This window comes from Caenorhabditis elegans, chromosome X, assembly GCF_000002985.6.
Source record: "Caenorhabditis elegans chromosome X".
Classification (NCBI taxonomy): domain Eukaryota; kingdom Metazoa; phylum Nematoda; class Chromadorea; order Rhabditida; family Rhabditidae; genus Caenorhabditis; species Caenorhabditis elegans.
Genome location: NC_003284.9, coordinates 15419649 through 15441441, shown reverse-complemented (window position 1 = coordinate 15441441; position 21793 = coordinate 15419649). Strand labels below are relative to the sequence as shown.

The following is a 21793-nucleotide window of genomic DNA, read 5'->3' as shown; positions in this document are numbered from 1 at the left end:
GAGTATATAATGGGAATTCATTTAGAGCTAAACTACCAAGTTTTGAAGTCTACTGATAACAGTACTGCGGACAGCAATAAAAAATAGAGACGCAGTGCTAAAAATTTTTTGAGAGACAGGCTGGAAGAGAAAAAAACAAAATGTGAAATACCAGTTTTACAATTCGAATTCAAAAACCATTAAATTATGACAGACCACAAAAGTAGAGTAAGTGGTCACGGAGATCACAATTATTTCACAATTGCCGGGATATACCGTCACGTGTATACATACCATTGTCATCATTTCTTATCTTTGGGGCTATCTTATCATTTACGCAATGGAACGATTAGTGATCAAATGTGCATTTTTCCATTTCAATTATATTAATTTTTGTTAAACCATAAAATTATTTTTTTTTCAATGTTAATTTTTTTTTCTTAAAAACAGTCCCAAAAAAATTAGGTACTAGATTACAGAATATAACCCGCGTTTTTTTTGAAGTTTTGAAAAAAGGGAAACAAATTAAATAAGTAAGTAAGTAAGTATCGTTTGATTTTGAAAAAAAAATCACTTTTCTTTAACTTCTGTTTCAAACTTTTATCTCATTTTGATACAGATGATTTTACTTACGTGTCTACGTATTTTTTTTCAAGTTCAAGTTTCAGATGCCCTACTTAGACCACGCCGGTTCCACACTACCTTCGAAAATTCAGCTAGAAGAAGTTGCAAAACAACAATCACAATTGATCCTTGCAAACCCACATTCGCATCATGCTACTGCAGTCAAAACTAAACAAATCGTGAATTCGGCTCGGCTGAGGTATGTATTCAACAAGTTTTAAAAATTTGGTTCAAAATATAAAAAATAAAAATACAGTTAGAAAAACCGTATTTTGGTCGTATGGTTACATTATTCAACGGTTATTAATTCGAAAAGTCGGCAATTGCAGGTTACCGAAAATTTTGGGTTCGGCAACTTCGGCAACTGCTGAAGTCAATGTCGAACATTTTGTAGCTTAGAAAAAATCATGCAGAGAGCCTGAAAATTGCTGAAAAATTTTACTGTACTTTTTCCAAACGCTCAAAAATATAATTTCAACAAAAAACTTTGAAACCTAGTTGTCGGTTGCCGAAAAGTTGCCGGTTCCCGGAACTTTTTAGGTTTGGCAATTGCCGGTTGCCGAAAATCTCGGTTGCCGCACAGCCCTGATTCCTACTTCAATTTCGACCTCTTATGTATCTATTCAAATTTTACTTCCCTGCATTCAGAATTTTACAATATTTCAATACAACTTCGGATGACTATTTTGTAGTTTTAACGAATAATACTACACACGGATTGAAGATTGTTGCTGAGAATTTCAAATTCGGGCAGAAGACACACTCTATTTTAAATATCGCATCTGTACTGCATGGCGGAAGTTCAAATTTAGGATATCTCTACGATTCGCATCATTCTGTAGTTGGGCTCCGACATGTTGTCAACGGCAAAGTATGGAAACAAAAAAGTACAAAACCAAACAAAAACACTTTTTTTCAGGTTAACTCTATAAGCTGTGTGAATGAAGAAAGCATTTTGGAGCATGAAATTCCGGATGTTGAGCACAGTTTGTTTGTGCTCACGGCAATGAGCAATTTTTGTGGAAAAAAGTACAGCCTAGAAAGTGTCCACAGACTTCAAGAAAAAGGTTTTTAGACAATTTTCAGTAATAAATTATGCTTTTTTTGTTCAGGTTGGGCTGTGTGTCTTGACGCAGCAAGTTTTGTTTCTTCATCTGCTCTTGATCTATCCCAACAACGCCCGAACTTTATAGCATTTTCATTCTACAAAATATTCGGGTATCCTACTGGAATTGGAGCACTACTCGTGAGAAAAGGTAAAAAATTGCCCCATTATCATATGTATATCAAAATTAATTCAGATTCGGCACACCTGATCGAGAAAACGTCATTTGCCGGTGGAACGGTGCAAAGTGTAGATGAAATGAGCATGTTTTTCGTTTTACGAGAGTTTGAACGAGCTTTTGAAGAAGGGACTCTGAACTACTATGGTATTGCACAATTGCAGAAAGGATTTGAAGAAATTGAACGATGTGGTAAGTGAAACGGAAAAAAACTGGAAAATACACATATTTAACGTACCAGAGATTCTGAAATATGGAATCTTAGTCTAACTTTTAAGATTCTAGATTTTAGATCACTTGATTTTGTTACATGTTTATATGTTTAAAAAAAATCCATACATTTGTAAAAAATTATCCTGGAATCATTTTTGATATTACTGAAGTTTTTTTGAAAGTCGTTGAGATAACTTTTGTTATGAATAGCAGCTAAATTTGCTATGCACACGTAACGTTCTAAACAAGGCCTTCCACAAGGCGAGGCGCGAGAGGGCACACTATACCCGCTCTACTCCAGCACCTCCGTGCGCCTGCACTATCCCACTCTGTGTACTGCGGCCGACGCTGCGCGGGACTTCGCGCCACTATAACTGTGTGCAACAGAGAAGGGCGTGGTGTGGTGCGGGCGGGCGAGAGTAGCACCCCCGTAGGAGGCCTATTCTACACAGGAAAATGTTTCTTTTTTTTTCATTCCAACGTCACGGCAACAGCTTGTGGTGAAGCTACATAAATTTCTCACTGACTGCTCACTGGAATAATTTTTCACATACAAATTAATTTGTTTTTATTTTAGGAGGAATATCTTCCATTCGAAACTTGACTCATCATCTTTGCAAAAACGCACTTTACATGCTGAAATCAAAAAAGCACCCCAATGGGCGACCCGTTGTAGAAATATATTCTCAATCCGAACAGTTTGAGAACCCTGATAAACAAGGCCCCATAGTCGCATTCAATTTAAAAAGACCGGATGGTGGGTACTATGGGTACACAGAAGTGGAGAAGATGTGCGCCATTTTTGGTATTGAATTGAGAACAGGATGTTTTTGCAATATTGGTGCTTGCAAAAAATACTTAGGGATCACGTCAGAAATGATCCAGGAGAATATGAGTGTGAGTTAAAAATAGTTGGCTATTTTTTTTCAAATTTAAATATAGAAGTAAATGCTATGATGTCACAAAATGCGTGTTTTCAAAATTTTTTGATGTTGGAAGTTTTTGTTAAGCAGTATAATTATATCAATATTCGTAGTTTAAAAGTGAAGTAGCGCCATTGGGGATTTTGTCTAAATAAACTTATAATGTTCCAAAACGGCTGAATATCGTAATAAAACCCTCTAAAAAATTTCAGATTTCTCCTAATTTCCGGTCAAAGTGTTGGCAAATTGCCAAAATTTTGAAAAATATGAGCTTTCGAGGAAATCCAAAGCAATGTCGCACGTTTCCGACCTCTACAATGTTTTAATACAAATAAGTAAAATAAAATGAAAGTATAAAAAAATGTAAGAATAATTTTTTTTTGGTTGACTTCCAAAATTATGAGTGGCAAAGACAAATAATTGTCACTAAAAAGTTTAAAAAAATTGAACTTTGTGAAATTTTTGAAAATTTCTATTTTGATATACACTTTCCCCATTGCCGCAACTCCACCTTCAATTCCCATTGAACAATTTGTAGAAAGGCAAACGATGTGGAGATGAAATAGATTTAATTAATGGAACACCAACCGGTGCTATTCGAATTTCATTTGGCAGGACATCCACTGAACACGACATCACTGCTCTAGAACAAATGATCGACACCTGCTTTACAGAGGGTGAACATCAGGCTCAATCAAAACCAGACCCTATGAACATCGAGTCTTACTCACCAACTGTTGTAAACCTGTTTAGTTTTCCTATTAAAAGTGTTGGCTCGGTGGGTAGAAAACGGTCCGTCATTAAAATCAAGAGGTCAGAATAATTTATTCAAATTTTTAGGTATGAGCTTACCGCTAGAGGCTTTAAAAATGACAGAGAATTTCTGATAGTTAATGATGATGTCACATTAAATCTCAAAACTCATCCCGAGCTATGTATGCTTACTGCAACAATTGTAGACGATGACCAACTACTGATTCAAACATTTGATCAGAATGAAAATTTGGTTTTACCAATGAGTTTGTCTTTGAAGGACAATGGAGCTAAATTGGTTTGCAAGAATACGTAGGTTTTGGAAATCAGAAAGTTGATGAGTATAGTTTGAAAACTCAGAATTGCTACAATGGACTGTGGTGATAAAGTTGGCAAATGGCTGGATAATGCACTAGATCGACAAAATTGTCGATTGCTAAGAGTAGCCGAAGATTCGAAAAAGAACTTTGTAAACGATTCTCCATTTTTATTAATCAACGAAGCCAGTGTCTACATGTTATCAAGATATATCAGTGAGTTGTTGTCCAGCATTTTTTCAAATTCAAATTCATGTTTGAATGTTTTAGGGTGTTGTTCAGTAGTATTTTACTTGAAAGTTTTAATGTATTCTATGTTTCTACGCATACTACTTATAATATGAATTAATGGTAGAGTAGAGTCAATTTTTTTTGCTTTAAATGACGGAAAATAGACCCTGTTGACCGAATTAAACAGTGAATTTTTTTTTTTAATTTTATGTTTTATGATTTTTTCAATTTTTCAAAAATTGAAAAAAAAAACTGCCGAATTAAATTTGAATTCCCATGCAAATGAGTGACGTCATTTTCGATATTTTTGCATTTTCTGGCTGAATTTACCAGTTTTTCTTAATTTTTTTCCATATTCGATTTACAACTTTGTTTGTCATTTTTTCATGCACTTTTCCGTAAATTCAACTCTGAAAGAAAATGGCGTGAAAGAAATTTCAAAGTTGGCCTAAAAATCGACCATTTAATGGTTATTTATAATTTTTTTCGTGTTTGAAAAACTGACAAACATAGTTTTAAATCAAATACAAAAGAACAAAGCAGAAAAAAAACAGAAGAATTTAGCCAAGAAACGCAAAAATATCAAAAATGACGTTACTCATTTGCGCGGGAATTCAAAATTAATTAGGCCGTTTCTTCGATTTTTGAAAAATTTAAAAAATCATTAAAAATTTAGAAACTTTTTTTTTGATTTTTTAACAGTAATATTCGGTCATTAAGGTCTATTTTCTGTCATTTACAGCAAAAAAAATTTTTGACTTCACTCCACCTTTAAAACATTCTAATTTCCCGTTTCCGTTAAACATTTGAGTTCATAACTGGTGACCTTCATAACATTTGCAAACTTTCAATGACAAATTTCCATATATTATTCTTCACTTCCTCTACAATCACTTGATATGAATGATTCATCATTTCAGACATGGAAGTGCGGGAAATTCTGACCCGATTCCGGTCCAACATAGTGGTGCGAGGTCTTCCGCCTTTTATTGAGGACACCGCAAAACGGCTGTCTATTGAGAATCTTGAGTTTGAGGTTGAGTTTTTTTCATGGAAAATATATATTCTCACAGGCTAATTATGTTTGTTCCGGTTTAGGTTGTCGACAAATGCACTCGATGTGAAATGATATGTGTGGATCCGATGACAGGCGAGAAGGATCCCAGTTTGCTGCTTGCATTACGGGATTATAGAAATAAGCAGAAGGTTTGAGACAACGCGTAGATCAAATTATGATAGGGTCAAAGTCACAAGAGCCTAGTACCATAGTATAAAGAAGATCATCTAGTCGAACAACAGAACTCTGTAGAGATTGCGAATTTTGGATAAACAGAAAAAGTTTCAGATGACATTTGGAATCTACATTCGACAAACTAATTTTGAGAGTGGACAATATTTGGAGTCTGGGATGTCTGTTAACTTTTCCACTGATTAGTAAATAAATGTTTCCAATCAAATTACTTACAAACTTGAGCATTCAAATTCGATGTTTTGTCTTTTACGTAGTGCCATAAGTCGGAACTAACTATGAACATAGTGACGTCATTTTCATATTAAATTGATGTATGATTTTACATTTTACAACCAAATAACTAAAAATTGGCAGAAAGGAGCACAATAGGGAATATCACAAAAAAATGTGTGTAGGTTAATAGAAAAAAAAAACAGGAAAAACTATTCCAAAGAAATCAGAGTAAACGACAAAACAAAATAAAAATTGAAATGACAACGTTAACTAGACTAAATAACTGGAAACTAGCAAATTCAGAGTATTTTCTGAAACTTGAAGAAGATAGATAAAATCAACTTGAAATAAATCCGAAAACATTGACGAACAATTGTTTCCAAAAATGAGGGTTCAGGTGGTAGTGGTGTATCTTTAGTTCGAGTCCGACCAGGCTTTTGTTCAAAAATAGGGCTGGAATATTGGGCGTCCGCTCGTCCGGATTTTAGAACTTTGAAAATTTTCCGAGGGGTAGGTTTTTAACGGCGGCCGACAATTTCCGAGTTTGGTTACTCACTATACCTAATCATAGAATTTTCTAATGAGTGGTTAAACTCGGAAATTGTCGGCCGCTTGGAAAATTTTGACTTTTTTTATTAATTAGAACTATAAAAGTTTTGACAAACATTAATTAGATACAACTTCACATGAATACTTTTATTAACAATATCTTGAATGAAGAAATTGAAAAAAAAAACACACACACAAATGCTTGAAAATGAGAGAAGACGATTGAGGACGACGGTTGGTGTGGTTAGCTTTTTGGAGTTGATCACTAGACGAAAATATTCCCTCCCTAAAGCATTGGCTTTCAGTAGAGCAGGACTGATGATGGCCCCCGGTTTGACATGCGCTCCGGAACATATTCATACGGGTCAGCAGATCCGTATGACTCTCCTGAAATAAAATGTTTACTCAATAAGTGAAATTGAATTTTAAATTTTTTGACGTCGCTGACTTGATCGGCGAGCAGTAGTGTTGATAAATGCTCAAAACTTACCTAGAAAAACATCGTCGGTGCCAACTGGATCGGCTCGTTTCCCAAACCGCACCAACGAGTTGCGCATCGCCTTTTTCGCCGGTCTCATGCTGAAAAAGAAACTCTTTGTACCCCCCCACTGGGGACGTATTTATTTTTTCTTTAAGTTCTCCAGAGACCATTTTATAAATGACTACTACTATTAAATCTACACGTTCTTGTTTATAGGCTATAAATATATTCCTTTTTCGAGTCAATCAGGTTGATTTGATTCTAGTTTTGCTCTCCTCAAGTACGCACGTTGCTCATAAACTATAGATGCCAGAGACCTTGATTTATTGCCGGTTTTATCTTCACATAGATTTTTAATTTTTTTTTTCTTTCAAGATTTCTTAACAAAACATTATATCAAACAAGTATTCAAAGAAACACAAAAGCTAAAAGTTGTGAGTTGTAATGTCAGTAATCATTCAAACTTCTCAACGCTTTTGTCTTTTGCAAATCGGCATTGAACTCCCTGGGTAGTTAAGTGACTACTGGAAAATTCAAAATTTTGAAATTTTTCAAACTTTGCTGTAGCTAAGAAAGCTTGGGAAATATAGTGGTACATAGGTGTTCGGTTATGCTAAATAGCCATGACGCGGATTTTGCTTGATGCAAAAAGAATCATAATTAAAACGACATCGTGCCCACGCTAGCAATCCTATTTATAATAATTTATTTCGAAAAAAAAGTTTCCTTGCTTAATGCCTATCACTTCCACTCACCTTGGCATGGCTTCCACGAAGACGATGGAGCAGAGGAGAGCGAGGATAAGGGTTTGCACAAAGGAGAGCATGTCGTAAGAATGAAGGCTTCGTGGGGCGTGGCACTCACTCGGCGAGCTGCTTTCAGATTCCCATTGCCCAACCCGAAGACCCCTCCCACTTTAGCTGCCACTGGCACATGTGTCATCCGCACTGTTTTTGTCGTGCTTTCGTAGGGATGACAGTGTGTGTTTAGTACTGGGAGGGTTACTTACCAAAATGACACTTCCATAATTGAGCCAGAGAACGGAACGATATAATCGAATAACAAATGAAGCAGCAATCGCATTACATTTCGAAAACCTGAATTTGAACACGTAATTTCTTTCCAAAAAGTGATGTCGGAGTCTCCGGCTCGGAGGATGAGCCCGACTTTTTCCGGGTTTTAGATGGGATAAGCTGTCGAGAACAGAATATTACTAATTGCGGCGCGGGACGAAGAAGCCGAAGCCGATCAAAAATCTGAACGTGAACAAAGGAGAAACTCCTCATTCTTGGTGTGTGGTTGAGTACCTAACCCTATCTACTAACCAAAAAGTTAATGTTTTACCAAAGAACCACACAGACCAACGTTTCTTTGTCTTGGCAATGTTCGTCGACGCCGCCAACTCACACCCCACTCATACATTTTCAACAGTGTCAGCGCAAAAAAAAGACGAATCTTTCTCTTTTTCACTTCTCACTTATTCTTTTGTTCCATTGTTCCGATAATTTAAAGACAAAATGACGAGGTAGGAACAACGAATTGCCGATAGTTGGAAACGGGGGAACTTTGTGTGCAACAAGACAATTGTGGAGCACATTTCAGGTGTATACTTGTTGGGAGGTATTCGATGAATTTTCTGCAAGGTAAACAACATTATTTTAAGAGCACTTAAGTGTTATAAGCTTCTGTAATGTTCTCGATCGGTTCAGAGTCCACACGAAAAATAATGCTTTGAATTTCGAAGTAGTATGTGAAAAGGAAATTATAGTGAATAAAATAAAATAGGTGATCTTCAAAAATGGTCACGAAAGTTACCTAGGTCTAAGCATTGCTTGGCACGTCCAACAAACTTTCATTCAAACATTCTTGTTTGCTGATCTAAACTGCTGAAATTTGTCGAACATCCTTACGATGGATAAATTTTTTCAACCGGTTTTGGCCTCCATGAGTTACTGTGAGCAAGTCAAAAAAATAAATAATTACTAAATGTTTGAAAAAGTCCCACAGGCGTACTCAATTTTTAAAATATACTTACGGCCTTGCATTGTAATATTTTCCGTAAATGCAATTTTACTACAGATTGGATAAGTCTAATTATTCAATTTTGGAAACCAGCAAAATTGGTCTAAAACTGAAATGCAAAATCTTTTTAAAAACTTGAACTCTGTGATGCGCCTCGGACTTATAGTTTGTGTTCTTTCAAGCGCTCAAAAATTGGAAGAAAACAACAACCGTTCCAATTTTATTTCCGTAGAATTTTATGATCAGGAACAAAAAAGCACAACAAAATTGAGAAATACTCGCATTCCATTCCAACATTTATTAAATTATGAAATTATTTGAAAAAATAAATTAAGTAAGTGAAGAACGCCTGACAAACAGTGAACTTTTCGCAAAAAAGAATATCATTTGTGTTCCAAAAACCAGAAGCTTGCAGGCAAAAAAATCCTAGATTCTCTCAAGAGCACATAACCAAGGTTAGAGGATTTCTATACATATTTGATAAAAGCAAACAAAAACATGAATCATCTCAGTGATTTTTCCAAGTTCTGGGTAGGTTCAAAAAGTAATGAGAATTTTCAATTTGCGGTTTTACCAAAATCATAGGGGTTTATTCATTTAGGAATAATTTTATATGAATATTTATTGGTATAAGACGTTTGATCGAGCCTTAAATGTTTTGACAATCATTTGGAAGAAGACTATATTTTTGCGTTAATCTTCTTGATTAAAAAAAACCACCATGAGAACAGCTTATGGGAGTAGTTCATTTTGGAACGATAGTTCTTATATATTGGGGGGGGGGGGGGGGAATATGTTTTATTATTACGATTTTTAAATTAGAAAACCGACAAAAAAATCTGTTATTAGGGTCAAAAATATCAATTGAAATATACTATTGCATGCACTACTACTAATTAGAAAAATTCGGTATCTTGTTGGGAAACCCGCTATTTGTGAGAATGTAACTATGGGAAAATATATAGGGTAGAATGTATATTTACGGGTTCTCCTTGCAAGCATTAAAACCTCATTCTCATGATTGTTTTGCCATGTTCTTTGCTTTTTCATGTTACTTTGTTTATATGTAAGCTCTTTGAATTTTAAATGAGAATAAAAATTTCTAGTTATATTTCCATAACCGTAATTTTCCTATACAACTTGTACCTCCATTTTTCTACTTTAGCAGGTTATATCTCGGTCGTCTAAAATTTTCCAAAAAATGTTCCAACATCAAAATGTAAAAGAAAATATTTTGCACATATTTTGTTAATTAACAATTTTTCGATAAAATCAGAGAGAACCAAGATACAAAATGCAATAGTAGACAAACGGGATCATATATTTTAATATCGTTACTTGCCTTTTATGATTTTGGTCTAAAGATGCACCATCGTTACACTTCTCTTTTTCTCTACTCCTCCACACTCTCTCACCCTCCCCTCACCACTATGTCCCCCTTCGCACATTATCGATTCCTGCAGGCCTCTACAAATTCAAACTCAAAATGAGCATTTCTCTGGAGAGTAAAACAAAACTGCCTCAAAAAATTCTAGAAATCATCACAGATGGTTCAGCTTTGCTTTCGATTCCGATGAGCAGCTCTCAAGCGTCGGAGGTAAGTGATTTTCAAAACATTTTAGTGTTTAACAACTGCGATCATTTTTATTTATTTTCCAGACCCTTCTCACAAGTGCAAAACAGTTTAGTCATGTGGAACAAGTTATAGACAATACGGATAAGGTAAGATATTTCAAATTTAAGTTTAAATAAAATAATTGTAAGCCCTTTTTTAGCTTCTGCGAGAAATCGAACAGATGGTAGACGGGGTAACCAAAAATGCTGAGGATATGGAAAAAGGGTGAGTTTTCAAAAAACCATACTTGAAAAAAATTTAGACGGAGTGTCGTTTTTGGTATTTTTGGTTTAATATTTATCAAATAACCTCAAAATGACATATAAAAAAAATGCAGAAATCATTGTGTGAAACACGATGTAAAATGTGAAAAAACAACGTCGACAATTTTTTTGACAAGACTTGCGCAGGAATTTGTATTCGCGGAGTACTTTTGCTAAATTATTGGCATTGAAGCTTTTTTAATTTTGAATAAATTTGATAATTTAAGTTTAATTCAAATGTGCCTTCAAATCCGTACAAATATTTAAGCTCACCGTACAAAAAAATCCTGCAAGATAGTATTTCTGTCCGCAGCCGTCACTATTTTTTTCGGCTAGTACTTTTTGTTTGATATATATGGTATATTGTGGTCTAATGGAGCATTTTTCAAAAGCATCGAATGTGAACAGTGTATTGAAAAAAGTTTCAAACAATAATAATGGAAAAATTATATAATTTATTCACTGACTTTAATCATAATTTTTAAAGCATAGGTTATCAAAAAGTTGTATTGTTTTTTTGTTTAAAAACCTACAAAATGTGTTATTCTATGTATTATATCTTGGATTTCAGATTGGATATTGTATGCGACGTTCAAGAATGTCTTCAAAAGGTGGAACGTCAAAACTACTACAGCGCGGTGCCCAAGTCATTTTCTGCCGACAGTTTTTCATCTTCTGTCGCCGGTGAACGTCCCAATCCGCCGAATAATTAATTTACGTTATGTAATGATTGTAACAATAATTTTTAACTAATTTAAATCTCAAAGATTTGATCTCAGTGCAAATAAAAGGTGTAATTAATTAAGTTTTAAAAATGTTTTGGAAGAAATAAATAAAATGTAGAACTCACGCATTCCCGTAAGTGCTCTGTTATTTGGTAAGTACATGATAGTCATTTAAATACAAAAAAAACTAAAATTCATTAAACTATTCTAATGTAACTTTTCCAATTCTTCGATCCAACAACAGTTTTTCCAAAAAAAATGTATCTGATTAATAGACAATTGTTTTATTTCTACATATGATAGAGAGAATGGATTAGAAAAACAGAATTTCAAACTGAAATTTCTTGAAAATTACTATTCAGTGATTGTAAATTTTGATAATTTTCACCGGCCGGGACCGCAACTACAATTCAGCACTTTTTTCAAATTTTTGAACCCGCATAAAATAATTTGAAATTTTTTTTATTGAGAATTCACACTATGAAATTCACGCTTTGGGCATTTGATGTTGTTAATTTATTTAAATTTTTAAAAAAACGACATAATTTCACCTTAAGCAGTTGCTAGCATGCAAGGATCAGGGATGTTAAAATAAAATTCATAATTTTTCGTATCTGGAGTCATTTTGTCAGATTTCACTTTAAAAAAATATCGCCAAGAACATGAGTAGCTACACTTCTCAATAAGTGACGTTTCCGTGGCGTTTCTATGGAAAAGCGTTACTGAATTTTGTTCAGTTGTAAAAATTTATTTTAGTCGACAAAATGAATTATTTTTCCAAGTTGCAAGTACATTTTGCACTAAACATAATAAGGTATTCTTAAAGTAAAAGACAAAAAATATGCAGGTTTCTGTAATATTTTGAGATAAGTTTTTCAAATAACCAAAAACTCGAATTTCTACATTTTTGCCATTGATAATTTTTGAGTAGTAGCCAGAATAATTTTTTATGGAGCATTGGTGTACATTTTTTATAAATCCAAGTTTTTCGAAAATTTGGCAGGGCGCCAAATTTGAAAATTTTTTATAGTATTGTGATATTAAGTTAAAAAAAATCTACTAGACGTTAGGGTTGTGTTAGGCTGGAATTTAATTTTTTATTTGACGACTGATTGGGGAAAATAGCTCTGAAGTAATTTTGAATTCTGAAATGCCTGAATATCAATGTTGAACATTCCAAACCCTTGTTCTTCTTTATCGTATGTTTTTCCTATTCCAAAACAATAATGTATTTACCTATCTGTAGCTCAAAATCATTCAAAAAAACCTGAATCCACTGATCCCTTGTGATCTTCGAAAAACCAAACGCAGACTCTTTTTCGCGCCTAGACTGCACACCAACCTTCCCAATTTCGATGTTGCCTAGTTTCAATTTCCTGCTCGCCGGCTGCCCTAGTCACCGACACTGTTTGAAGATTGGTTTATTTTAGCCCGCCAGCGGCGAAAATGCGGATATCACTGACACCTTGGCTTCCGATAATTTTGTTTGCTCGCCGGTCAATTGATTATTGGTGGGCAATACTGACACTATTATTTTGCCTGCACATTATTCATCAGCATAAAAAACACTCGAACCAGAAATAAACTCCGCCTTGATATCAGTGCCGACACTCTTCTCTACTTTCCCACTCATTTTATCCGAAAAGCTCTCAGCAGTGTTATGGTTCGAAAGTTGATTTTCCGATATACATAAGCTTCCTTATTTTATTGTTTTTGCGTCCTTCAAGTTTCAATAGTTGCAGGTCTTTTGCAAGCTATTTGGCCTCTACTCAACACTTGACAGGTCTAGAAGGCCATAATACGAGCGTTTTCCGGAATAAATTGTGTCTGCCTACTGCTGGTTGCCCTTCTCCACCCTTCCTCTTTTTACTTTCGTCGTCAACCGATTCGTCACATACACTTTCACTTATGCCATCACCGACATCATCATCAGCCAGCGTGTTTTCATCTCACCTGTTTTTTGTTTTTTGCATTTTTTCACAGATTGCTCAAAGTTATGCTCAATTTAATAGAGTAAGTTTTTTCTTTGTTGAAACGTTTACCTTTTTAGAAATAATACTCTTCTAATATTCATTTCGGAACTAAAACTATTTCTACTTGAAAATGTTGCCTACTTTGATAAAATTGGTTTCAGTTTTTCGATCCTTCAATCCCGGAGCAAGAAACTGTGCTCACAGACTATGATTACAATATGATTGGCCACTTCCGAGAAAATGACCAATGGTTTGTCAATGATTCAGCTATGTACAACCCACTGAGGTTTGAAGGAGATATTGGTAGATTCCCTTTGTGTTACCTAAAAAAAATCACAAAACCTTTTCAGCCAACAGTGGCCTGAATTCCCGATCTATAAACACCTTCTTCGGGGACAGTCCACTTTTTGGAATATTTGGTGTTCAAAGGAACGCAGTGCGGCAGACCTATTTAAAATGGGAGCAGGCTCGAATTCCATACACCATTAGTTCACAGTACTCCTCATACAGTCGGTCAAAAATTGCGGAGGCTATCGAGGAGTATCGGAAGAAAACGTGTATAGACTTCTCACCAAAAAGTGCTGGAGATCTGGACTACATTCATATTGTTCCAGACGACGGTTGTTATTCTCTAGTTGGGAGAATTGGTGAGTTCCGCGTCAGTGGTCACTAAACGTTTGCACAGCAAAACCCAATTGCGGTTCACAACAATGTTTTACTCTTTGTATAAATAATTACGTAATTTTCAGGTGGAAAGCAACCAGTAAGTCTTGGCGATGGCTGCATTCAAAAAGGAATCATTATCCATGAGCTCATGCACGCAGTAGGCTTTTTCCACGAACAAAGTAGAGCCGATCGTGATGAGTATGTGAAAATCAACTGGAGCAATGTGGAAGCTGGGCTGCAAGATCAATTTGACAAATATTCCCTGAATATGATTGATCATCTGGGTACTAAATACGATTACGGATCAGTCATGCACTACGCTCCAACTGCATTCAGTAAGGTAAGGTTGGAAATGCAAAAGTGAGAAATTATTAGGTTGGATTTGGCTGTCTTTTTTGAAGGAACATAAAAGGATTGAAGGATTAAAGGACGATCCGTTCTTCAAGTGCTATGCACTGCGGATCTGGGATTCAGGTACACTGCCTGGTGGTGATCCCTCTGGGCTGTAATTTAAGCCACGTCCTAGCCGGGGACTGTGGCCGATAATCCAGTCGTGGATTGCTCCACTTCCCAAAAGAGGCTGGGCGAACCTAGGGGGTGAGGCCGGACTTGAACTCGTGACCTCCAGACTGCTAGCGGCCACCACTACCGATTGAGCTATCTGCCCCCTCGCCAGTAAAAATTGTTGCTAGACAAAATTATCATATTGCATAATTTTAAAACACCATGAAACACTTAAAACATTTTTTTCATAAGTTTAAAAAATTTGCAGTCAAAGTTTTGTTTGACAAATTTTAAGTAAACTGAAGATGGAGAAATTTTAAGCATGGCATTAGTCATGAAAAATTGAATCTTGTACAAAAACAACATTTTGGCGTACTTACAAAATCATGTTAAATGGTAATTTAGTAATTACAACTCTGAATAACTGTAAGTAGCAAATTTTTAGGTTTTTTTGAACATGATTACTATGAAATCTGCTCTTTCTTGGTAAAGTTACAAAAAGAAGATACTAAGAATTTGGCTCTAGCTTCTTGCCCAAGTTTGGCCCAAAAACATATTAATTCGGATCAGAAGTTGGCTAAACTAGGGCAAAAGTTGGGCAAGACTTTGGCAAAAAATGGATTCAGGCGACATCAAAATTCAATCCAAGTTTCACTCAACTCTTGCCAAACTTTTTTTTGGGCCAAACTTGGGCAAGAAGCTTGTGCCAATTTCCGAGTATTCAATATCTAAATTTCTTATTATTATTTACTGTACTAAAGAGTAAATCTTTTTTTTCTGTAAAACCTAAATATAAAGTTTTAATATGAAGCAATTACTTTTTTCAGAATGGCAAACCAACAATAGAACCTATCGAGAAAAATGTGGAAATCGGACAGCGAGCCGGTTTCAGTGAAAATGATATTTACAAAATAAATATGCTCTACAATTGCCCAACTTTCAGTGAGTATTTCTATCAATAAAGCGTGTTCACTGAAAGTCTAACCCATTAACCTTTCAGCTGCAACCACACTTGCTCCAGAAAATACAAAACGGGTGAAAAGCATTACGAAGAAAGTGACGTCAGCGGTAAATACATTCCAGAGCAAATGTTTGAAATTTGAGATGTGTATTTTCAGACAGGAAGTCCGCTCTCAAAAAAAGGAGAGATTGGATCATCAATTGGGGACAAAGGAGATCGGGGGGACAACTCAGTATTAAGTTCACTGATTTCAATTCATTCCGGTCTTGGCAAATGTGAAGACAGGTAAGTGATAGACACGTTGAAACTGTAACTTATGTTGGTTTTTTTAGGCGGAAGGATTGTGAATTTCTTGCAAGAGCTGGACATTGTGAAAGCCGATTCAGTATACGTTTTATGACAGAAAATTGTGCGAATAGTTGTGGAAAATGTATAGCCGAGGAGAAGAGAAAAGAAGTCTGCGAAGATGCAAGGTTGGTCGAGCTTCAAAATTTAATCTCAAAAAAAAATTTAAATTTCAGAACTTGGTGTGAGCGATGGGCAAATAGTGGAATGTGCAACCAAACAGTGTTTAAGGACTATATGCGACAGAAATGTGCGAAGAGCTGTAACTTCTGTTAATAGATTTGAAATTCAAAAAGTTTTATATTTTATATTTTATTTATGTCTTGTTAAGCATATTATATTTTCAACAACAAAAAAACCGGTCATATTCCTTGTTCTTTCAAAAAAAATTGTGATGTAGTTCGTGTCATTTCTATGAAGAACATTAAAATAAATTATTGAAATTAACATTTATTGTTTCGAAAAATTAATAAAACAATACAAAACAAGGGACTGAGAAAAGTTGATTCTACCGGTAAAGTGTTGAGAGAGAGAAAGATGGTTTGTTGGAAAAAAAACTGAAAACTGTTTTTGGGCAATAGGGATTTGGAAAGCGTTCAACAGGGAGAGTAAAGATCTGAATGACTAGAAAAGTGACTATGGAATTGAATAAAAATGAACAAGGAAAATGCATTTAAAGCACTAAATAAATACAAATAAAAATCAAACAGAGGTATATTTTAGGGAAACTCGAAAAGTGAAGTCATACATATTTAGCAAAGAATGACATCTCATCTGAAATTGAAAATGTTATAATTTGCAAGCCGGACTTCACTTCAAGGCCAAGGTTTAGCTCAATCTCTAGCTCAACCTCAAGATTGAACTCATGCTAATGAGCCTGATAGGATGAAGCTCAAACTTTCTGTGGGCCTAAAAACACACTAAAAATTATCAAAATGTTGAACAAAAAATTAAGCGCCAGCCACTGACCTATTTTTTAAAATTTAGAATCGCCGTAAATGAGGTCTTTTTAGTATTGCATTCAAAATCAATTTTAAAACTAATTTTCAAACTTTTTTAAAAACCAACCAACGAAACATTCACAGGATACTCTCACATTCAAGTTGAACTTCTTCCAAACCTGGCACTCCTTTGTGCCAACATTTCTCAGAACAACAAAATTCATGTGTTTTTGCCGGCATTTTCCGTGCGCTGAAAACAAATCAATGTTTATTGTTTTTTTTCCTTCTCTGTTCATTTCTGCCAAACATACGATAGTCGTAGAAATAAAGGCACGCCTTATCAGTGTCGCATGTCACTTCGTTGATAAATGGAGGGAAGAAAGTGTCGGGCAGGCGACGAATTGCCTGACACGCACCGCAGAGACGCAGGTAGCCATCCTCTTCCGCTCCTCGTTTGTCACACCCGAATGGCACGATGTGTGATTCTCCTGGAAAAGAAAGTGGTCTGGAACAATGAAAATTCTCATATTCTCAGAAGGATCAAGGAAGTATTGGAAGGAGGAAAAAAAACGAGATATAAGCAACCTTAGAAAATATGAGATTTACTCAAAATTGCTTTAAATTGGACAGGTTTCAAGAAAATCTGCAGTTAAATGTTAATTTTTATTTGTTTGGCAGCCCCCGACACTTTCGGGGTTCCGCACGGCACTACTCAGAGGGTCATGATGGCTAGTGGCGCGAGGCCGGCGGAACCTCGAAAGTGTCGGGGGCTGCCAAATAACTACATATCGCACTGCGTTCTTCAATGCGAGCGGGGCTGGAGCTGAGCCCCTTGTAGCCCTTTAGCAGCCTTAGAAACAGCGCGAATTCCGGCGAAACCCTATTTGAAAATTTGGAGGGTAAAAGTTCCACGCTGGTTATTTTTTGGAAAATTGCCAAAATTTTGAAAAATATGACCTTTTGAGGAAATCCACAGCAATTTCACATGTTCCGACCCCTACAATGTTTTTACACAAATTATTGAAACAGAATTAAAATATAAAAAATGTAGACACCATTGTAGTAGTTTTTACCTGCATTTTGAAAGACCGAAAAAAAAACGATCTGAATTCCACATACCTATTAATTTCTGTCTATAAGTGATCCTTTCATTCTCTATCGACAATGGTTGATCCGATAACCGTGAAAACGTGTCAGAATCTGTTTTAGTAAAATTCAAAACTTTCATGAATTCCTCTACACTATCCATCCGTTTTGAACGACGTAGGGAAGGTGAAAATACTGTTCGTCGGGGATCCACACTGAATATTTGAAGTTCAAAAGGTTATCTTTCGCCAAAAAACTCACAAGGAAACATTATGAAATTTGCTCCTCAGCTCGTCGGATTTCAGATCACAAGTGACGTTCAACTCTCTCATCAGTTTTTCCAATGCTTCTACATTTCGCTCGATGACTTCGGTTTTTGATTTATTTTTTTCCGAGCTTTTCTGAACATTTTAAAATAATGAGAGTTCTCAGTTCAAAACTTACTTGATAATGTTCATGAATAGTTCGGTCTAAAAACCTGATGACTCCTAGTGCATCCCACGCCATCAACTCTGGATTGTAGGTACCCTTCTGTTTGAGCTCCGCTACAAGTTCTGGCTGTGATAGTTTCTTGCATGTTGTCAAGGAGTCGTTGATCTGAAAATTATTATTGTTTTTTTTTCAAAGTGAACCTGTGCTATAAGCGAGCAATTTTTTAAAAACCTACATGTTGAAATTTGCCAGACTCAAACTTTGGTGAAAAAGCATCTGCCTGAGGAGTGGGTGCATCTAAATTTTCGCTAGTCGGAGTCGCCACTGGTTCGGTGATATTGTTTGAAACCTGCTTCGCCTCCTCCAGCGACTTTTTGATGGCGCCAATTCGACTCAAAAAGCCTGCTGATTCTCTGAATAGAACAAGGTTCAAAAAGGATGCAACTCGGAACATTGGATCACCGATTAGGCAACGAGGCGGAAATTGGAGACACCGATCGTTTTTGGCGAGAGTGTTGAATGGCGTTCCTGATTTGTACAAGCTTTTGCGAGAGGTATTCCTGCATTTGTTGGAGCTCACCGTCTGAAATTCAAATTGCAAGTAAAACATAATTGTGTGCATTTTCCAAAAGTGCCTATTCAATCAAACTTTTTTGTTTTCATTTATTCTAAAATTTTTAAGCAACCTGAAAATAATTAAATTATGACGTTTTGTCAAAACTGCCCAATACTGGAAAAAAAAATACAAAATGCTCAATTTCGTCTAAAATAACTCTACCAAACGTTCGTCTATAATATTTTTTTATAAATAACTTTTGGATCATGGTCCTCTGAAAAAGTGGTAAGTTTTGAGCATTATGAAAATCGCTACGAGATAATTCGTGGTTCAGGAAATAATCAATTTTTTTTAATTGGAAATACCTAGAGTTAAACAAATTGTTCATCAGAAAAAAAACACATTTCAAAAATTTCATTGTCCCAATTGTAACTTAATTCGACACTTAAGTTAACTTATAAGATTTTTTTGAAGTTTTTTAATAATTTTTTAATGTAACATTCTTATTTAAACAAAAATTGAAATTACAGAAAGTACAGCTCAACAAGGGCTTTAGTTAAAAATTGTCAATAGATTTGCCATTCAATTTTCTTTAATTATGGTTTGTTCAATATTATAAGCAAATGCCAGACAGTGTACTCACTATGTTTTTTCTTCTAAGTCTAAGCCTAAACCGAAACATAAGCTTAAGCCTCAGCATAAGCCTCAGCATAAGCCTCAGCATAAGCCTAAGTCTGAGCCTGAGCCCATGCCTAAGCCTAAACCTAAGCCTACGCCTAAGCCTAAGCCGATGCCTAAGCCTAAACGTAAGCCTAAGCCTAATGTAAAAGTTTTGTGCAAAAGTTGCTAAACGTAGTCAATTTAACAAAGTATGTAGTATCTGCCCAAATATAGAATTTTTTTCGTTTTGCAACAATTTCAACATTATTTATTGAAATTTCTTTCTTATTTCCTTCCATGTTCTAACTGAAATCATTGATTAGAACAAATAAAGATAAAAACCTCTCTCAAGTGATAAGCCTTCCTTCAAGATTTCGCAAGTTGCGCCATTACATCTATGCATAAACAATGTTATATGCAAAAAAAAATCAGTTGCTTTATCATTCTTCATTTGAAGCTGATCAAACACTGCCAGCCACCGATTTCTATTAGGCAATATCAACAAGCTAACGTTGCCTCAGAAACTGGATTTTCAAAGTATACAGCCGACTTTCTTTATTCTTTCTTTTTTTGTAAGCTGTCACTGGTGGACATATCGTCACAACGTTAACCACATTTTAATCAACGAAACATTTCTTTTTTCAGGTGTATGTATTGCAGAAAATCTAGTGTTTGGGGGTTCTATTCAAATATTCTACCTGAAGCATTTAAAATGTCAGCGTCTTCAAATTGAGTAGTAATAGGCTGGCACGCAAAGAATAACAGGAGGAATAAGGTGAATAATACCGAGTGGACCATTGTCATGGCAGCGAAATGCCTGAATTCCGAGTGCTATGATAAAGCCGAAAAATTCATGAACAAGGAATACAAAAGTCGGAGTAAAGAGTGAACAAGAGAGGATAGAAGGGCGGAGAAATGAAAACTAGCGGAGGATAATGGAGGAGGACGAGACAGCTGATTTGAAGAAGAAGAAAAAGACGAAGGATGAAGCTGCAATGAACTGTACGGCTATGTACATAGAGAAAAAAGGATAGCCTTGATGAGACGTCGAAAGCTTCTGGCGCCCGCAGAGAGACCAATGGCGAGAACCAGATGTGTGAAGAACAGAGAGACAGAGAAAAACGAAATGAAGACGATGAAGCTTGCCGGCCCAAATGGCGGCTAGGGATCGAAAGAGGAACAAGGAAGAATGGGAGAGAGAGAGAGGAGGCGGCTGGGTGCGGTTTTGTAACTGTATTGAAATATGGGAGTCTCTGCCGATCGAATGATTTTTTTGTAACACTGAATAAGTCACAGAATACGTAACACTATTTTCTTCGAAATGAGAATGATTCAATAGTCAACAACAGATATACAGGTTTGAAGAAGCGACTACACATTGCATACAAAATTTGCTAGCCAAAATTTGATCCCGTCGGAAATTGACAAAAAAAGGTGAAATGCCTCAAAAATATCATGCTCACAGTAGACAATATTTGAAATTACAAGATCAGCCTATCAAAAATTGGTTTGCTTGTGATTTTTATTGTTTTAGAAAGTCAACGGTTTGAAATAAGAAATAATCTGTAATGAAAACTCTAGATTTTTGTTCTGACAATACATAGAATTTGAATACGTCGATTCAAATTATTTCAAAGGTGTTTTCTTATTAAAAAATCAATTTTATTTTCAAACCACCGGAAAGTTTTACAAAATAAATTTTCTGTCAGAAAGTTTGCTTTTGAATGTGGAATAGCGACAGTGCGAGAATTATTGAAACCCACTCCTATGGTGCCAAAATGATCAAATCTCATAGTGAAAGTTTCCGACAGTTGAAATTTTTTTTCGAAATTTTAGGCAAATACTCATTTACTCCAAAATGATTTGACTACCTTTCTTAGGGCAGGTGCCATCTATTTGGTAAAGAGTGATCTCAGCAGCAGGTAAGCTCGGTCTTGTCTCACTAATTTTTTAGGAGTCTAACCCCTATGTTCACCAAGTCTCTGGTGGGAAGTGGAGCAATTCACGACTGGATAATCGGCCACAATCCCTGGCTAGGACATGGCTTAAATTATAGACCACCAGGCAGTGTACCTGAATCCCAAATCCACACTGTATAGCACTTCAAGAACGGCTTGTCCTTTAATCCTTCAATCCTTTTACAATTTCTGCAATGTTCACACATTTCGTGGACTAATTGATAACTTTTAAAATGTTCAGAAATGCTTTGTCAGAACAGCTGGGTAA

At 35.6% G+C, this 21793-nt stretch overlaps 5 protein-coding genes and 6 non-coding genes across 14 annotated transcripts; 6 read left to right on the top strand and 5 right to left on the bottom strand.

The window, feature by feature from the left end:
* Positions 1 to 647: 647 nt before the first annotated feature.
* mocs-1 (Molybdenum cofactor sulfurase) lies at positions 648 to 5777 on the top strand (the record flags this gene model as incomplete). The annotated part of the gene is made up of 12 exons (NM_078151.5): positions 648 to 802; positions 1252 to 1474; positions 1523 to 1670; positions 1716 to 1859; positions 1905 to 2078; positions 2677 to 2996; positions 3561 to 3814; positions 3863 to 4087; positions 4136 to 4308; positions 5244 to 5359; positions 5422 to 5529; positions 5669 to 5777. The coding sequence occupies 12 exons, from the start codon at positions 648 to 650 to the stop codon at positions 5756 to 5758; spliced, it is 2130 nt and encodes a 709-aa protein (NP_510552.2). The 3' UTR covers positions 5759 to 5777.
* A 692-nt stretch (positions 5778 to 6469) lies between these two features.
* Positions 6470 to 7655, bottom strand: flp-32 (FMRF-Like Peptide). The gene is made up of 3 exons (NM_078150.3): positions 7574 to 7655; positions 6828 to 6916; positions 6470 to 6724 (listed from the first exon to the last, which is right to left on the bottom strand). The coding sequence occupies exons 1-3, from the start codon at positions 7642 to 7644 to the stop codon at positions 6639 to 6641; spliced, it is 246 nt and encodes an 81-aa protein (NP_510551.2). The 5' UTR covers positions 7645 to 7655; the 3' UTR covers positions 6470 to 6638.
* Positions 7221 to 7417, top strand: R03A10.8. Its single transcript, NR_072746.1, has one exon. It is a non-coding gene; the product is annotated as an Unclassified non-coding RNA R03A10.8 (non-coding RNA).
* A 45-nt stretch (positions 7656 to 7700) lies between the features above and the next one.
* Positions 7701 to 7826, top strand: R03A10.10. The gene has a single exon (NR_072745.1). It is a non-coding gene; the product is annotated as an Unclassified non-coding RNA R03A10.10 (non-coding RNA).
* Positions 7827 to 7967: 141 nt separating this feature from the next.
* R03A10.12 lies at positions 7968 to 8103 on the top strand. The gene has a single exon (NR_072744.1). It is a non-coding gene; the product is annotated as an Unclassified non-coding RNA R03A10.12 (non-coding RNA).
* Positions 8104 to 10243: 2140 nt separating this feature from the next.
* On the top strand, positions 10244 to 11523 carry blos-8 (BLOC-1-related complex subunit 7). Its single transcript, NM_078149.4, has 4 exons — positions 10244 to 10437; positions 10500 to 10562; positions 10616 to 10680; positions 11290 to 11523. The coding sequence occupies exons 1-4, from the start codon at positions 10327 to 10329 to the stop codon at positions 11429 to 11431; spliced, it is 381 nt and encodes a 126-aa protein (NP_510550.1). The 5' UTR covers positions 10244 to 10326; the 3' UTR covers positions 11432 to 11523.
* Positions 11524 to 12966: 1443 nt separating this feature from the next.
* R03A10.11 lies at positions 12967 to 13171 on the bottom strand. The gene has a single exon (NR_072743.1). It is a non-coding gene; the product is annotated as an Unclassified non-coding RNA R03A10.11 (non-coding RNA).
* A 17-nt stretch (positions 13172 to 13188) lies between these two features.
* Positions 13189 to 16343, top strand: nas-13 (Zinc metalloproteinase nas-13). The gene is made up of 9 exons (NM_078148.6): positions 13189 to 13456; positions 13578 to 13719; positions 13767 to 14063; positions 14166 to 14422; positions 15414 to 15528; positions 15587 to 15654; positions 15705 to 15832; positions 15880 to 16020; positions 16069 to 16343. The coding sequence occupies exons 1-9, from the start codon at positions 13352 to 13354 to the stop codon at positions 16166 to 16168; spliced, it is 1353 nt and encodes a 450-aa protein (NP_510549.3). The 5' UTR covers positions 13189 to 13351; the 3' UTR covers positions 16169 to 16343.
* Positions 14636 to 14860, bottom strand: F39D8.7. The gene has a single exon (NR_072742.1). It is a non-coding gene; the product is annotated as an Unclassified non-coding RNA F39D8.7 (non-coding RNA).
* Positions 15160 to 15309, bottom strand: F39D8.5. The gene has a single exon (NR_072741.1). It is a non-coding gene; the product is annotated as an Unclassified non-coding RNA F39D8.5 (non-coding RNA).
* On the bottom strand, positions 16327 to 20471 carry F39D8.3 (Spaetzle domain-containing protein; the record flags this gene model as incomplete). 4 transcript variants are annotated; one of them, NM_001373596.3, is made up of 9 exons in its annotated part: positions 16327 to 16666; positions 16961 to 17083; positions 17145 to 17321; positions 17953 to 18134; positions 18181 to 18320; positions 18364 to 18516; positions 18587 to 18764; positions 18814 to 18934; positions 20266 to 20471. In NM_001373596.3, 8 exons carry the CDS (start codon positions 18915 to 18917, stop codon positions 16635 to 16637), a joined length of 1089 nt encoding a protein of 362 aa, NP_001359566.1. The 4 variants fall into 4 exon arrangements, with proteins under 4 accessions (NP_001359566.1, NP_001368157.1, NP_001263979.1 ...); NM_001381170.1 differs by having other exon boundaries at positions 16635 to 16666; positions 20266 to 20371; NM_001277050.1 differs by lacking the exons at positions 17145 to 17321; positions 17953 to 18134; positions 18181 to 18320; ... (2 more) ...; positions 18814 to 18934; positions 20266 to 20471 and having other exon boundaries at positions 16635 to 16666; positions 16961 to 17129.
* Between the last annotated feature and the right edge of the window lie 1322 nt (positions 20472 to 21793).